We start from the raw sequence: 12,950 nt of genomic DNA on the forward strand, positions 1-12,950 counted from the left end.
ATCTATATTCCTAGCATGCTGGGAGCTGAGCATTATTTGGGGCTTCTGAACATGAGTACAACAGAAAAGCCGTAGCCCTTCAAAATGTGCCAGCTTTTTCATGCAATTTTCCTTTTTTCTTCACTCTTTTCCTGCTTTTCCCCTTCGTTCCCACTTTTATGTTCAAACCCTCCAGTACCCTCTTCAAGAATTTACCTCAGACTCCTCTTCCATGCTGCCTCAATGCCTGCAGCAATCACTGCTGCTCTGTTTATGTGGCAAACAACTGCTGGTGATGGATTTGGAGCTCTCTGTAATTATTTATGAAAACTGTGAACTGCCCTCATTATTCAGATGCTTTCTGTGTGATTTTATTCAGCTTACCGCAGAAAGACACTTTGAAAAAGCAGGCAGGAACAGAAAGGGTCTTAAAGCTGCTGTGTTTGCCCGTATTTCTCAGGGGGAATGATGCCATGGGCTTCAGCACAGCTAGCCAGGGACACCCAAGACACCCAGGGGAAACAAGAATTCTGATCTGTTTTGCTACCACTATGCAGAAAGGAAAAAGTGCAATAACATCATTAGCTGTCCTTGCTGCCGACAGCCTATGGACCAGTGCAGCTGGTATGAATTGTGTTTCCGTGCTGAAAATGATGGCAGTAGCAGATAGGCAAATGACAGCACTTGTTTTCCTGTGTGATCGTAAGAGTATCAAGGTTTTAACATCAATGAAATTGTAGTTTTATTTAGGAAAAGTCTTAAGAAGGAGGGTTTATGAAAAGGTTACCATTTCTAACTACAGAACAGTATAGTTACTTTTTTTTCACATAGCCCAAGACTTGATGATAGAGCATGATGTCACTTTTGTCACTTTTCTGTTTCTTCGTGATGGTTCCTATGGAGGAACACATCATCCAAAACAGAGGAGTACCAAATTCTCACAGCAAAACTTGAGACTATGCTGGAATACAGGTAGTATGAGTTTACTTTGTGGCATTATGGATATGTGGAAAAAATTAAAATGAAACTATTTTTAAATGGTCACTTGGTCACAGTAAAGTAAAATTGAATGTGTTGTCCATCCAGATGGTGAGAAAGCCATTTTGAAAAATCATCTTGATCAAAATCCACCAGCACAGTGGGGTTCATCAGACCCTTCCAGAACAAGCAAAGATGCCATAGAAGACATCAACTCTCCAGAACAGTAAGTATACATCATTACCTTGCTGACAAGACATTAATTTAAATTATTATATTTAATCAAAGCCTGTATTTCCCTTCCATGCATTTTTATGGAAAGACCTTCACTGTAACCCCCTTTCAGTCAGCCCAGGCTACAGAGAGAGCCTGAAACATCTACAGCTAGGGAATGTGAATGGCACCTCCTGAAGCACCAGTAGGCACCAATGTTGTTGTGTGCCTCCTTGCCTCCCTGCCACCAGCTCACCACCCCAAAGGAACTTAAAGGATATCAGGGGCTTTAGATCCTAAGGTGCCCCAAAAACAAATCAGTATGCTCCTTTTCTCTTGCTAGAAACACCCATAGTATGATTTCCAAATTTTCTGTAGAGAGTTGCAGGATTAGCTGTGCCCAAAGTGTGTGGAGGAGAGAAGAGGGTGTACATATGTGCACAAATGTCTTATGACTCTTGTCAAAGGTCCAAGTCCTTCCACACACCAGCCAGAGGGGTTCATAGTGTACACAGACATTTTGTTCTTTTACCTTCTTTAGCTAGATGAGAAATAAAAAAATGTCCTGAGGGCTTTTCAACGTTGCCATAGCAGCTGGATCTGAGTTTTGGCACAGGAAAGCCCATACTAAGTAGTTTCCCTTAGAAACAATGCTGCAGCTACAAGGAGAGGATGGCACAAAACACTGGCCAGATTTACAAAGTGGAAAGAGTCTTCTGGTGTCAGCTTTTCTCCCTAGGATCCTGTACAATAAACTCATGTCCTGCCCTCCAGGAGCTGGGCAGGACCTGCCATGGGCAGGAGCTCCGGGAAGCGCCGTTCTCGTGTGTGCCCGGATCTGCCGCTTCCCCACGGCAACCTGGTTACACAGCATCACTTCATCAGTGTCTGAGCTAATAGCTGTCAGACTCCTGGGCAATTTAAAAGCTTATTTAAAAACAGAATAAATTAAACAAATTACTAGAATGAGTCACGATACATCAGCAGCAGCAACCCTGATTGCAGATAGTAGCTCCTGTCTCGTACTACCTGGAGCAGGAAAACACGTGGATGTCTAAATCTGTCCTTGCACTCAAAGAAAAAACCCAACCCAAATCTGCAAAGAAGGTAATTCACACACACACATATGCACCAAAAAGAAATCCCACAGTAGATGAAATATCTTGTAATTTCACAAAAGCAGGTTTCTTGCTGAGAGAGCTCTCATGACTTCATGGGGTCAGCAGAGTGCTTTAATGCATAGCTATTAAAGGCCTGGGTTTTTTTCAGCACCATTTGTCAGAAATAATGTAGTGTGAATTCAGCCTCATCCACATGTGGCCCACTTACATTAAGGAAGATGCTAAGAAAAACACAGACACTCAGATAATCCAATTGTCTCTATACAGATTTAATATAGACAAAGAAAAATATTTGGTGGTGACAGAACTTCCTCTAGGCTAGTGATAACTGATGAGAAGACTGAGATTTCTAAAGGTTCTGGAGAGTGGTTCAGTACAAATCTGAACAATCTCTGACATTTATGGAAAGCAATTAATAAAATCCTGCTGAATCTAAACAGTGTCATTCAACACTTGCACAGCTGTGACTGTGCCACGTCCAAGGGCCAATATCTCCCCTGAGAACCATTTGGCACTTTGGGTACCACACTGCCCAGACACAGTGGATCAGCCAGGGAGGAGAAGTATAGCTGTCTTCAGGACTTCCCTCTTTTTGACAAGATATTGCCTCTTTCCAAAATTTGTACTCTTTAAGGTATCCTTCTGCACCTCTGGGATTGTTTTTCTACTTGTCTGGCAGCACTTCTGTCATTTGATGGCTGCTAAATGTATAATTTTTGGGCAAAAAAAAAGAGTTAAAAACAAGCTGTAGTTTCTGTGTTTCTCATTTCACTTCATACGTAGGACATCTAATAGGTAGTCAGACAGTCTGAAAAATTTATTTCTTATTCGAGAACGCAAATCTCAAGGAGAATTAGTCTGAAAAAGATGTCCTCTTGGTCATAAACCTGTGAAAGGAGGATGTCAAGACAATTATTTTCCTGCAGAAGTTTTAACTCTTTAATGGCTGTGGGGGGAAAAAATAATTCCAGCTTCCTGTGTTTGTCAGTACTCATGAGAACTGGCTTCTTCTAGTATGAAAGCTCCTATAGAGTCCAGAAAGGAGCTGATTTGGGATTTTTTTTCATTCTTTCTCACCATTAGTGCCACGTTTGACTCATTGTAAGATCCCTCATTCTACAGTTGTGCACAAAGGCACAACAGTATACACACACCTCAGGCAGAAATGCAGCAAGTTTTCACATTTTTTGATGGGGTGATGTTTACACTGCCTCAATCAGAATGTAGAAATTTTTTTTTTTTGTGCTTGGCTCAGATTTAGAACCCTGCACCTAAGGAAAATGCAGTCTATAGTACTGTAAAGCATACTAATATAGACTTAGAGCATGAATATAGACGAATCTCAGTTCCCTTGGCAGTTCCTGCTGGGCAGGACCCAGTAGATTTTCCATACTGCCATATAAAATTTTCCATACCCAGTCAGACCAACAGATAAGAGGAGCAAAAAGTGGGTGCTGACTGCTTTCTTTCCTGTTTACACTGTCTGCAGAATATAAATTAACACCTCCTATAGCAGGCAAAGTGGTGCCAGTGCACAGGCACAAGCCCTGCCCTTTGATTTCCCATTTTTTAGCAGACTCCCCAGCACAGCTGTACCAGTTTGTTCTCTCCAGGTAGTGCTCAGCAACAATCCTGGGGGATGCTTAGCTGTGTGGATAGACACTGTACTGTGCCAGCTCATCTCAGGTCCAGAGAGCAGTCTGAACCAGTTTAAAATAGATATCATTCTTTCCCCAGTAGGATGAGCTGTCTCTCAGGCAAAGTAATCTGCTTTCATGAGTATTAAAGTGTGCATATTTCCCGATGGGCAGTCCTGCTTATCTGAAGATCACATCAGTCAGCTTATCTGCATGATGGCCATGTTCAATGGTTTCTCTTCTGTGACCCTTAAAGACATCTGCCTGTGCACTTCATTCCTGCATGTTGTCCCTTCTTATCAGTGACCTACATCAGCAGGTCATCAGTTTTTGGCACCATTAGAATTTATTCCATTCTCATTTTAACTGCAACACTACATAACAGTCTTCCAGATCTCTAAGTAGATGTGATGACAGATTTCTGCAGGACGTTATTAAAACTTGCCATCTTAATAGACTATTTCTATATGCAGGGTTTTTTGTAGCCTTCAAAGCATAACTTCAAAGCATAGCTGGAGCCAGTTATGTTAATTTAAGTAACAAAAAATTCTCATTCAAAAAAGTTGGTTGAGACTGGATTATTGCATTGCAGCCATATGCCCCAGCATGAGCAGGCTTTTGTTATTTGGTTTCTTCACTGAGAGTGGTTTATCTATGATCTGTCTATCTATGATCTTACTCACATGTGTCATTAAAATAAGGTGGGTTTAGAATGGTTAGTTCTACTTGCTAGTAGAACATCTTGCTTTACTGTAATGTTTTAGAGCTTCTCCAGCTTCCCCGCGTTTGCTAAAAATCAACATTAATGTACTGCAGAATTAACTGACACAATCCCTGAGTGCTTAGACACAGTTTATACACTCCCACAGAACTTCAGATGTTTGACTGCTGCAGCAATTTGTTTTGGTCCCCCCACTTACCGATGGATCTTATTAGTGGTTTTCTATGGCAAAACCAAAATATATTTCAAATGCCTTGGCCCCCCTTGTGGTATTGTGCATTCCCATGTGCAGTGCATTTTGTTCTTGCATTGACACTGGAAGTCAAGGTTTTACCTGATTTTATGTTTCCCCAATAAATGGCATTTATTTTTCCCTAATAAATGGTATGTCTGTACAGAGCTGAGGACACTTGCCCTCACGCAGAACCTGATGAGTGGGTGCTCTGTGTGTGGAATCATCTTTGCTTTCCATCTTCTTCAGATGGCTGCCTGTGATTCTAGACCCACCATTACCAACCATTACCTCTCCAAAATATTTCACCATACCTATGCTTTCACATACATATCTGTATAGTGTGGACAACTTGAAACAAATTCCTAGAGTCATATAATGCTTTGGGCTGGAAGGGATCTTTAAGGGTCAGCCAGTCCCATCCCCCTGCAATGAGCAGAGACAACTTTATGTAGATCAGGTTGTTCAAATCCTTGTCCAGTTTGGCCTTGCATGTCTCCGGGAACAGGGTGTCTGAGCCACCTGTGGCAGTGTTTCACCGCCCTCATCATAAAAATGTGTTACTTTTATGTAGTCTAAATCTACCCTCTTTTGTTTAAAACCTTCCACAGCATCCTTTCACTCCATGCCCTTGTAAAAAGTCCCTCTCCAGCTTTCTTGTAAGCCCCCTTTAGGTACCCTAAGGCAGCTTTAAGGCCTCCCTGGAGCTTTCTCTTCTCCAAGATGAAAAACACCAGCTCTCTCAGCCTGTTTTCATGGAAGACATCCCCCAGGCCTCTGATTTTCATTGTGGCCTTCCTTTGGACTCGCTCCAGCAGGTCCACATTCTTCTTATGAGAAGAGCTGAATGCAGTATTCCAGGTGGGGTCTTGCCAGAGAAAAGCAGAGGGGCTGCTTCACATCCCTCACACTGCTGGCCACACTGCTTTTGACACAGCCCAGGATATGATTAGCTTTCTGGTCTGCAAGTGCACGTTGCTGGGCCATGTCCACCTTTTCACTCACCATCACCCCCAGTTTTCTCTTGGCAGGGCTGCTCTCGATCCCTTCATCCTCCAGCCTTCATTGATACCAAGGACTCCCCAAAAAAAATTTGGCAAAGTGTGGCAGGAGTGGAAGAAGGGAAAATCACTGGTATTGGGGGGAAAAACCCTAAAACCAGTGAGGCAAGGCACAAAATTTGCTTTCACTTCAGGCAAAAATACCAGGTTTGTTTGGATTTTGCTACTTGTTTTATTTTGTTTTGTGTTTCACTCTAGGGGTTTTGTCTACAACTTGATTGTGTGCAAGTCTCCAGGCCACAGTTCTCTTCCCCAATTCCAGGAACCAAGTTTTCAAGTGAAAGTAAACTTTTAAGTACAGTTAAAGCAAAATTTGCCACCCACTGCAGCCACAGTTGGCATAGCTAAATAAACATGCTTTGTCCATGGTATGGCTAACACTGAAATGGATGGAAAAAATCCTATTCACTTGATTATGCAACTGGATTCTCTTGGAGTAGCTTCAAAAAGCCCTTTGATGAGAAGCCTATAACAGTTGAACAAAGTAAGCATTTCCACTGGTGGGAAAATAAGTGCAGGCAATTCTGCATTTGACCCCTCAACAAGAGACAGAATGACAATCCACAGCATCAGGCTCATAAGGATTCAGCACAGGGAAACATCAAGCCATGCCCCCTCAGCACTCCTTGGGAACAAGGCATGACTTCATTGATAGCACCAGGAAGAGCCGAGCACCCTAGCAAAACAACAATGAATGGATTTTGTTTAGTTCCAGGAATGCATTGCCAGCACTAGAATGATCATCACTGAGGACTAACATTGTGTGAAACTTTAGAAAGGAGTTTGTTTGAGGGGGAGAAACAATGAGAAAGAGTGTCCTGGGTAGGCAGACAACAGCTACTCCTACTGCACCTCTGTATAAACAAGCTGAAGTTTGTAGTGAAGAAACTAATGAGGAGAGCAATACATTTCTTTCTGTTTGAATTTAAAAGCTGCACTGCTTGGTCCCCAGGCAGTGCAATAGAAGCCTTAGTATCTGTCTTTGCTACCTAACACAAAGCAAAAAAGCAATTAAATGTCATTTGAATCAAAAAGGCTGTCCAAAGGTTAGCTTTCAAAGAAACACTTCTTATAAAGGCATTTCTATACACTGACATTATATCAGATAACAGGCAAACATAAATTTAAAACTCTATTATACTGATACAATGCTTTCTATGGGCATTTTTGTCCTGAAATCCAAAAGTCAGTCTTCCGTTCAGCTCAGTCACCTTGACATCTCTCTTCTCTTTAGAAAGTGCCTCTGTGTTTCAAGCGGAAATGTCTCCAAATACAAAGCCATCCTGATGATAAAATGACTGAAAACATCTTTTACACTAGCAAACCACAACAGGATTTTGATTTTGTGGAATGTGCTAATGTATCCACAGCACAGGGGTAGCAGAGCCCTTTTCTCATGGCACCATCCTCTCCAAGGAAAGGCTTAGATGCAATACCCATGAGCATGATTAAGTATTCATTTTAAAAACATAATTATACCTGTTGTCATGATGCCAATCCACTTGGAAAAATAGATACAGAATGTTGGGTTCTGGAACACTGAATTTTAGTATCAGTGTTGGGCAGGACTGCTGTTAGAGGGCCAACTCCTCAATCCCATAGCACTCAAAAGCATCTATCACCTCAAAAGCACAGACCCACACTTTAAATAGGAGCTACTTAAAAGAGGAGAAAGCCATCAGTCCCAAATCCCTCCCAGCAGGCACCTGTGTTTGCTTTAGCTGGAGTTGCAGAAATGCCATGCTGGCTTGAAACTCAGTCTGTGACCTCCTGCGTGTCTGCTGGATTGGGGTTCTACAGGCAGGAGATCTCATGCATGACTGTTGGATGGGGCTCTGCAGGCAGCAGATCCCTTTGCAAGGGGAGGGGGGTCACCAAGCCATACACCCTCTTTGCAAACTTAAGGTTTTCTTGGTATCAGCAGTCTAACAATTAACCTGAATGTGGCTGGGAATTTCAGGAGGTTGTGGGATGCTAAGAAAGTTTCCTTTGTCATGTCCAACCTGTCAGAAAAATTCCCCAAGGGGAAAACAGCGTCCTGGTGGCACAGTTCAGCATCAGCCAGTGCGATGCTCGTGGTGTTCACCCTGTCGGTGCCAGCGGCAGGCACGGGGGACTCGCTGGCAGCAGCCTGGGGACACACCAGCCGTGTGATGTGCTCCCTCTGCCCCCTGGTAACGCTCCTCTCCCTGTCTCCCGCAGCATACAGCGCCGGCTGTCCTTGCAGCTGCCCATCCTGCATCACGCCTACCTGCCGTCCATAGGAGGAGTGGATGCCAGCTGTGCCAGCCCCTGCGTCAGCCCCAGTGCCAGCCCTCGGCACAGACACGTGCCACCCTCCTTCCGAGTGATGGTTTCAGGGCTGTAGGAGGGCAAGATCAGTGCTTCCTGAACTGCTTTTAAGTACTCAAAGACTGGACTAAACATCCGACCTGGAACTCTGCTACAAACATGTAACATTGGCTCTTACCGCAGAGGAACTTCTGCTGAGGCCCTTGGCACAGGAGTGCCCACGTAACTCGTGTGAAAAAGCAAAGGAGGACACAAAGAGTTTGATCTGTAGCCTTATTCATGGAGTTTTTATTTCTTCACCTAGAAGTCACTGAAAAATGTTTCTTCCAAAATTTCTACTAGCAACAAGGATGCTGGGATATATGGATCTTGCAAAAAAGACACTAGGGAAAAATTAAAAAAAAAAAACAAAAAACCACTCAAATGTCACTGAGCTTTATGTGGCTGCTGAGAACATGCAATTCTATACTGTATCCATGTAAGGAAAATGTAGTGGTCCAGCTATACCATGTTGGAATAGATACACTCATTTTTACAGAAGTTGCGTTAAATCGCTGGAAACATTCTGCACTGGTTAGTCTTGCTTTTTTTCATTTCAGGGATGATGTTTAGCAGGAAAGAAGAACTGTGAGAAATGATTCCTCGGGTGTCATTGAGACTCTGCAGTGCTGTGAGCAGGGTCACCTTTACCTTGCAGCTGTATGTGTAACCCAAGCAGAGCCTGAAGCTCCAGCTCTGAGTTGCTACCAGCTGGGGAGCTGCTGATTGCAAGCAGAGCACTTCACCCTTCTCCAGGGCAATGATAGTGACTGCTGACCATCTGCAGCTTCATTTTTAGCAAAGTTTCTGCACTTGTTTCATGATAAACAGCGCTAACCATAACACACTAAACTGTCTGAAAAAGTCCTAGGGCTGATAACTCAGGAAACTGAGGACAGATGGGTAGTAAAGTCTTAATGCCACAGGATGAATTGTTTTTCCTAGTTTGTTTGAATTGTGTCACACATAATTACAATAAAATTAATTGAGTGGACTTGGGGGGGGAGGGATTAGGGCACAGCACTTTGCTGCTGCAGGCAAAGCCTGCAGGGCACATAGATGTGAATATACACTATGTTTGCTTCGTACCTGCGTACGTGTGACAGTTGTAGTGGTTAGGAGAGGACAAATCAAATCTACCAATAGAATATTTTACCTGACTCCTGAAAGGACTGTGAAAAAACAGTGGAGTTTATACTTTAGCTCCTTTCCCTGAACCAAAGTAATTAGGAGGAACGACAGTGGTGTAACCTCTGGACCAACTCTGGAGCCAAACCCTCAGGCACAGGCGAGACACACATACAGCTTCTTCTTCCAAGGGACTGGAAACGTATCCTCCCACTGCCAGGGCTGTTTGCTAAAAGTAGGGGGGAAATAACCCACATGAAGCACCCTCTGGGCTCTCAGTTTTCTTTAATCAACACTTATGCCCCTCAGACTAAACCTTTGGAATGGCATTCGTACAAAGGTTTATAAATCAGCAATGACTGAAGCACAGCTGAAGGGGTTCCTTAGCTGAGGGATTTAACTGCAGCTATGACAAGCTAGCATAAATCTCCATTAAAAATAAAACACACCTCATAGTGGCCAAAACCAACATGAATATGTATCTGAATCTTACAATCAGGAGCATCACAAAATATTTCACTTGGCACATACAGTAAGAGAGGTTGTGGAAATATCTGTAGCTTTTAGAACAAAAAAACATGTAAGTATAAACACAAATAAACTAGAACTCATTACTCTGTTTAAGCACTAAACACTGACGTCGTCCCTCAATGTGTGTTGACAGTATTCTCTTGCTTTATTAATATCATCAGGGCCTGGTTTATTTTAAAAGGAATGTTAATTTTTAAAAAGAGAAAATTATGATATTGTATATAATGTATACACAAAGATCTCTGTAGAAATATTATTCCAACTTAGCAGGAAAAAACAAAAATAATTCAGAAGTATCGGACCATTGGAGGTGAGTGTGTGTGTGTGTGTGTGTCTGTAACTTCGTGAATACTGACTGTGTGACGTTTATTAGGTTTAAACCATGCAGTACATTCTTTGTCTCAATGATACGGTAGTTTCTCCCATAACATTTTTTTTTTTTTACTTTACTGCAGATAACAAGACCAACCAAGTGAATATAGCTATTTAATGTTTCTGTTCTTTTATACTGCAGCAAAAATGTACTGTAAATTTATGAAGAGGCTGTGCCCCAATGGCATTTTCCAATGATGTTAGTGCACAAATGCTTTAAACTAGACTGGAACTGCCAGAATAAAATGTAAATGAAGAATTTCTTGTATAACCTTATACTGCATGAGATCAATTTTTAATAAATTGTTGCAAATCTGTTTTTATGAATAAAATATATAAAACTTAGCTTTTTGGACTCAATGCCCTCTTCCCCCATTGCAAAATCATTTTTGATGAGAGAGAGTGTGTGTATATATATATACACATAGATGTATATAAAAGCCTCCTTGGAGAAAGAGGAATCCTATTACAACCCTACATTTCAATAAAAATGTAATATGTAATAAAAATACACATCCTAGTTGTAGAACAGTTTGCATTTGGAGATAACAGGTAGACGAGCCTCTGTCCTGAAATACAATTACTGCAGTACCCAAGAGTGAAGTCTGAGACCTTTTGCAAATGGGAAAATAATCAAAATGTGTACTGAACATTTCTATCCAAACCACACTTAGCCCACACACTGTTCTCTCTTGGCCCACAGTGAATGTGAATTCAGAAGAAAAAGAAATATTTTACTATTTCACACAAGTTATTGAAGTTGAGCCAATGTTCCAGCTCAATAGTACATCTCTGCATCAACAAATGAGAAATTTCTGAGAATAAACACCAATTTCTGCATGAAGGCAAACACTAAGCCTCTCCATCTAGGTTTGTGCATGTGGTGGGATTTGTGTCTTAAAGCAGGTTCTTCTACATGGCAGAACAGGAGGAGGGTGGGAATGTCGGGCAATGAGAAAGTGAGTGGAAAGCACATTTTGAGTTGTTTGCTTTTCAACAGGGGAGCAGCCTCAAGCCAGCACAAAATGTGATAAAGCCAATGTGGGAATTAGATCCACCACAAATGGTTTTCCAGCAGATTTCTCATGCATCTCAGAAGTCCCCCTGAACATATGCAAAAAGAGAAAATACCAGTGAGGAGTTAACAGTGTGGATCGTGGCTCTCAGTGCAGAATAGCAGATGGCAGGAGAAACTCAAACAGATACATCAAAGCTCATTCAAGAAAGGAAAAAAGTACAGAACGACTTCAATGTGAAACCTATATTCAACCAGAAATTGTGGGAGGATTTGAAGAACTTAAAATTACTCATGAATAATAGGAAACCAGAACAAAGTGAAATATTACTTTAAAGGGTCATGAAAAAAAGAAGAGAGAGATGTCAGCAGAGCAACTTTACTTGAACAACTGAGTTTCCACAGCCACAAGAAATATGATTCCTATGCAATCATAAAGTTGTCATTGAATTAATGGAAGGTTGCTAATTTTGAAGCACTACTTTCAAATAAATAAAATCAAGGAAGGTAAGGAAAGAGCATTTCCCCCTTCTTGGTTTGTTGGTTTTTTGGGCAGGTTTTTTTTTTTTTTTTTTTTTTTTTTTTTTTTTTTTTTTTGAGATAATATCTTATAATACCTTACCTTAAAGGTTGATAGTCAAATCTTTTCTGATCTTTTCAGAACTTTTTTCATTACAAGTCTCAGCACAATGTGCCTGTTCTTCCCAAGACTGGATTACTGCTTCTGCTGATCTCCAATCAGGATTGCTGAGGCGCTGGAAGCCAGCCCAGTAAGGCTTGTCCCAGCACTTCCACAACACCCTATGGATATCAGCAGGGCTTACTGTGTTCTCAAACTGCAGTCCAAAGGATGGGCTGGTTTCCCTATTCAACAAGCTGACTCTCTCTGTCACTGCTTTGTTTAATAGGGATTTTCTGCTCACTGTCTGAAAAGACTGATAGATTTATTACAGTGGTTTAAGCATCATGATTTTTTATCAGAGTTCAGTTCTCAGTTATTGACTGCCTTTTCCATCTCTTGACAAGGTGAATAGTACTTACAGCCATTACTTTAATACGCCTGAATATTATTCATGAGTGCATTTTCAAGAGCACTCTGCCTCTTGAGTCCATCAGGACTCTGAGAGCACTACTGTGCTCGTCACTACTCACTCAACAACATTGCAGAGGATCAATAGAGGGTCTAGAGATGCACTGGAAGAGGTGGGGAATGGAGAGCCCAAGCTGCTGGCAAGGGCAACCCTGAGTGGCAGAGATATCACGTCAGTATTGCCACAACTTGCAGACGTTTTGAGCCACCAACTTTGCAAACTGCAGCTGGTTTAAACTGCATCCCTTGATGATGAAGTAGGCATCTCCAAACACTGAGAAAATCCTTTACTTCCCCAAAGAAAGTGGCTGGTTTTTTCTTTTTTTGATGGATGCCCATCAAAGCTAAGCCTCATACAAGGATTTAAACAAATTCCTGAACTTTAGAGGATAAATTCAGTAGAGGTCAAATAGATCTGAAGACAGGATCTGTAGATATTAGCAGCAAGCAGCCTGTGGGTTCACTCACTAACAGAAAGGAGCATAGCAAAAAGGAGCTCACAAGGTCTTGAGCTTCAGGAGAAGGACAGACAGCTTCATGA

At 41.8% G+C, this 12,950-nt stretch overlaps 1 protein-coding gene across 1 annotated transcript in view; it reads left to right on the top strand.

Annotated features, from left to right (window-relative positions):
- The window catches only part of GABBR2 (gamma-aminobutyric acid type B receptor subunit 2), a 454,077-nt gene extending 444,964 nt beyond the window's left edge, over positions 1-9,113 (top strand). Inside the window, exons 18-19 of the mRNA XM_058809544.1 lie at positions 1,066-1,183; positions 8,145-9,113. Coding sequence (XP_058665527.1) covers positions 1,066-1,183; positions 8,145-8,310 — 284 coding nt within the window. The 3' untranslated portion in view covers positions 8,311-9,113. The remainder of the gene's footprint in view (positions 1-1,065; positions 1,184-8,144) is intronic.
- The last annotated feature ends 3,837 nt before the right edge of the window (positions 9,114-12,950 follow it).

This window comes from Ammospiza caudacuta, chromosome 1, assembly GCF_027887145.1.
Source record: "Ammospiza caudacuta isolate bAmmCau1 chromosome 1, bAmmCau1.pri, whole genome shotgun sequence".
Lineage (NCBI taxonomy): Eukaryota > Metazoa > Chordata > Aves > Passeriformes > Passerellidae > Ammospiza > Ammospiza caudacuta.